Genomic DNA, 4,065 nt, shown 5'->3' with positions numbered 1-4,065 from the left:
CTTTACAGAAATGAGTGTTTGTCTCTTAGTTTGGGATGATGTCAATTACATTTAAAATAACAATTTGCTGAGCATGGTCCAGCGCAGGCACTTCTTCTTTAAGTTACATTGGACAGTACTTGATTTTTTTCCCTTCAAATCAGTGCTCTAATCTGTATTATGACTATTTAAAAATTAGTGCCACCTTTAAAATATTAAGGCCATGAAATCAGGGTCTGTGTTTTTCAGTTCTTGAAATAGTGTGTGGCAGACAGTAAATATTCATTAGAACGAGTAGTTGACTGGATAATCAAAATAACCATTTGGTTAAATACTTTGTAGCTATTCATGAAAATTTCTTTTAATGCCACAATTAATAAACAACTTATTGTTTGTCGAGGTTTAATTTTGCTATTTGTCTCTTGTTCTTTAATTTTGGTCTGTTTTTTTATTTCTGCTTAGGTAACAACAAGTCAATGAGTGAAGTGAATTACTCTGAGGTGTCTGAATTTGTGTTCCTGGGACTCTCTACCTCTAGACCAATGCAGCGTTTCCTCCTTTCCTTCTCTACAGTGTTTTATGTAACAATCATCCTAGGAAACCTCCTCGTTGTGTTTACAGTGATTTTTGACTCTCATTTGCACTCTCCTATGTACTTCCTGCTAGCCAACCTCTCATTTATGGACTTGTGTCTTTCTACCTTAACCGTCCCTAAGATGGTCTCTGACTTGTATTCTGGGCAAAATACCATATCCTTTCTGGGGTGTGTCATCCAGATTTTTGTACTTCACGTACTAGGTGGATGTGAGATGGTGCTGCTCACCGCCATGGCCTTGGACCGATACGTGGCCATATGTAAGCCCCTCCACTACCTGACCATCATGAGTCCACGGATGTGCATTTTGCTTCTGGTTAGTGCCTGGGTCATTGGTCTCATACACTCAGTGACCCAGTTAGCTTTCGTTGTCCATTTGCCTTTTTGTGGCCCTAATGAGATAGACAGTTTTTACTGTGATCTACCTCGGTTTATCAAACTTGGCTGCATGGACACCTACAGACTAGAGTTCATCATTACTGCCAACAGTGGGTTCATTTCCATGGGAACGTTCTTCCTACTGATTGTCTCCTACATCTCCATCCTGATCACTGTATGGAAACGTTCTTCGGGTGGCTTGTCTAAGGCTCTCTCTACCCTCTCAGCTCACATCAGTGTGGTGTTTTTGTTCTTTGGACCATGCATCTTTGTCTATGTGTGGCCATTTCCCACAGTGCCAGTGGATAAATTTCTTGCCATTTTGGACTTCCTGATTACCCCCATCCTGAATCCTGCCATCTACACATTGAGGAACAAGGATATGAAGATGGCCATGAGGCGACTGAGTAGTTGGCTCTTGAGTTTGATGAAGTTCTCCTGAACAATTTCTTAGTGTACAGGTGTACTATTCTGTAAGCACTACTGTTCATATAAAGTGTGAATGGTTACACTATGTTTGGGTAATTTATTGTACTAAATTTGTTCCAAATTAATGACAATGTTTTATATATTTATATATATATAAATTATATATTTAAGTATTTACCTAATAAACTTTTATAGTTATAAAATTTTAGAATATTGCATACAGATCTTTTTGGCCTATATTTTGACTATTTCATAGAACATCTTAACATACAGAGTTCTATTCACAGAGTTATTTATTAAGGCTGTTATTTTTCTTTATCATTGAGATAAAAAATATCCACCTACAGGAGGAATGACTAATCACAGTTAAGCTTTGGCTAACAAAGCAGTCTCATGTTCCATGTTGGACCCGACTGCATGTTTCTGTTTTCATTTCTTTACTTTGTTATGTTAGGACTTGCAATAGTTATGTGAAAATGTCAGAACAAAGATTTTCAAATTCCATTTAGAAAAATCAGAGGGGCACTTAGTCTACTCCCACAAACATAGACCGGTCAAGGGTTGAAATAGAATCCACAGAAATTTCTTTAAAAAAAAGAAGAAAATATTTATGTAATAAATAAAATGTCTATTATTTATATACACAGAATGCTGTAAACTGGACAGAGAAATACTGAAACCATATGTAGTTTAATTTTATTTTATTCTTGCTATTCTTGCCTCTAAGGAACCCTCTGGCCATACTTCTTGCAAGACAGATTGGTTTGTCTTTTTAGCACTCCATAGTACTTCCAATATTCTTCTCCAGCACCACAATTCAAATGCATCCATGTTTTGTTGGTTTTCTTATTCAGTGTCCAACATTCACATTCATATGAGGCAATTGAAAATACCAGAGCTTGGATCAGGCAACCCTTAATCCTCAAAGTAAGTTCCTTGCTTTTCTATACTTTAAAGATGTCTTCTATAGCAGATTGACCCAGTTAAATCTTTTGATCTCTTGATTGTTGCGTCCAAGAGCAGTGGATGTACAATGAAGAAGACAAAATCCTTGACAACCTCGACCTATTTTTAACTTTGTATTATCATTTTATCCTTAACCACTTCATTTAAATTTTGTTTTTTACTGTTTCTTTTGGGTTTCCTAATTTGTGAGGCATAGAATAAGTGGATGCATAGAGATATTAACTGATGCAAGGGTTTATAGGGGATGTAGGGGTGGGAGTTGGAGATAAGGAGTCTGAGGGGATTTGGGGAGTAAACAATGAAGGCAGGAGTGGGCAATGAGCAGTAGAACTGATTATGATTATATAACTCAATTTAAAGGAGATTTAACAATGGAAAGGGGGAAGGATGTACTAAAATTGATTGTGATAATGATTTTACAATTCTTGATATGATTGAACTATAGAATTTTATAATATGTAGATTAGGTGCCAATAAAATGTAATGTAATTAAAAATCAGTTTAAGAAAAAGATTACAGTCTCAGAAACTCACAGGGACAGCACTACCCTGGCCTAAAAGATCAGAACTGATTCAATAACAGTGAGTTTTGATTTGGTTTAATAAAACATTATTTTTATTCAATTGATCATAAAACCCATCTTTTTCAACTGTACCAATATTTTTGAATTGTTGAGAAGCAGAAAAATGTGGTCCTACTTCAACAATGCCCTATTTGCTGTAGTAAGATTTGGATTTTTCTGGTAAATTTGTGACTGACATATTCAGTGAATATTATTAAAATTTCCCTGGCACATAAACCCCATTGTTAGTATAAATAGTGTCAGGCCATGAAAGGATCTATTTTATACATGTGAATAATTTAGTACTGTGATATGGAGTTAGCCTATATTGGTCCAATAGCTCTCTCTCAACAGGTCAATGAAAAATTAGTATCAGGGGCTATTCAAAGACAATATTAATGGAATATTGTATTCCCAGTGGATAATTGATTAGATTCTCTATCATAAATCATCAAGGAGGTTTTGAAAGTAAGCCGAAGGGTAAAAGGACAAAAAAAAGTCAAAAACATAGATCTAGGAATGGGTTTGGAGCTTGCCCTAGTTCCAACTATAGAATAATTAGTTCTTACATACTGGCCCTCAGAAAATGCACACGGAAGATGTGGGTGCCATAGCAAAATGTGGTGAAGAAATTAGATGGTGCTGGCTATCAGATAAAAGAGTGGTATTAAAGGGTATTAAAGACATGTTACCTTTAAGAAGCAGCCATCTAAGTGAGATGTCAACTAAGTTCACATGGAAGAAGCACACCAAAAACAGTCACTGAAGGATTGTAAATCATATAATCTGAAATTGAAGGAGGGACTAGTATCAGAGCCTAAATTTTGAGATTCTGGTTTGCAGAAGCTATGAATTTACAGTGGGAACCCAAGATACATTTGTGGGATCTGCATAAGAAATAAATGATATCCCTCTATCTGTAATAGAGGGATGGGAGAAAAGTGGTTATTAAATATAGTGCATTGGAGAGAGGATTATAGAAAATCAAAAGGATAAACCTGTTTTGAGTGGTTAAAATAGTCTCAGTTGATCTTCCCTCCGATGCACGTTAGGCCTGATCTGCTTTTCAAAATTTTCTGTATCTTTTGTTTGTTTGTTTTCATTGGGAATCCCCCTCATGAATTTTTGTTTATATGTTTTTCAGTATATGAAACCC

The 4,065-nt window shown here is 35.8% G+C and overlaps 1 protein-coding gene across 1 annotated transcript; it reads left to right on the top strand.

The window, feature by feature from the left end:
* Positions 1-404: 404 nt before the first annotated feature.
* LOC101655306 (olfactory receptor 4F15-like) lies at positions 405-1,394 on the top strand. Its single transcript, XM_004698841.3, has one exon. It carries the CDS (start codon positions 456-458, stop codon positions 1,392-1,394), a length of 939 nt encoding a protein of 312 aa, XP_004698898.1. The 5' UTR covers positions 405-455.
* Positions 1,395-4,065: the final 2,671 nt, after the last annotated feature.

The sequence above is a fragment of the Echinops telfairi genome, unplaced genomic scaffold (assembly GCF_000313985.2).
Source record: "Echinops telfairi isolate 266 unplaced genomic scaffold, ASM31398v2 ScPeMD7_18;HRSCAF=68, whole genome shotgun sequence".
In the NCBI taxonomy this organism is placed as follows: domain Eukaryota; kingdom Metazoa; phylum Chordata; class Mammalia; order Afrosoricida; family Tenrecidae; genus Echinops; species Echinops telfairi.
This window is presented reverse-complemented; position numbering and strand designations above follow the sequence as displayed.

Excerpts from the sequence above, each read along its gene's own strand:
- LOC101655306 (XM_004698841.3), top strand. The coding sequence starts at position 456 with ATGAGTGAAGTGAATTACTCTGAGGTGTCTGAATTTGTGTTCCTGGGA.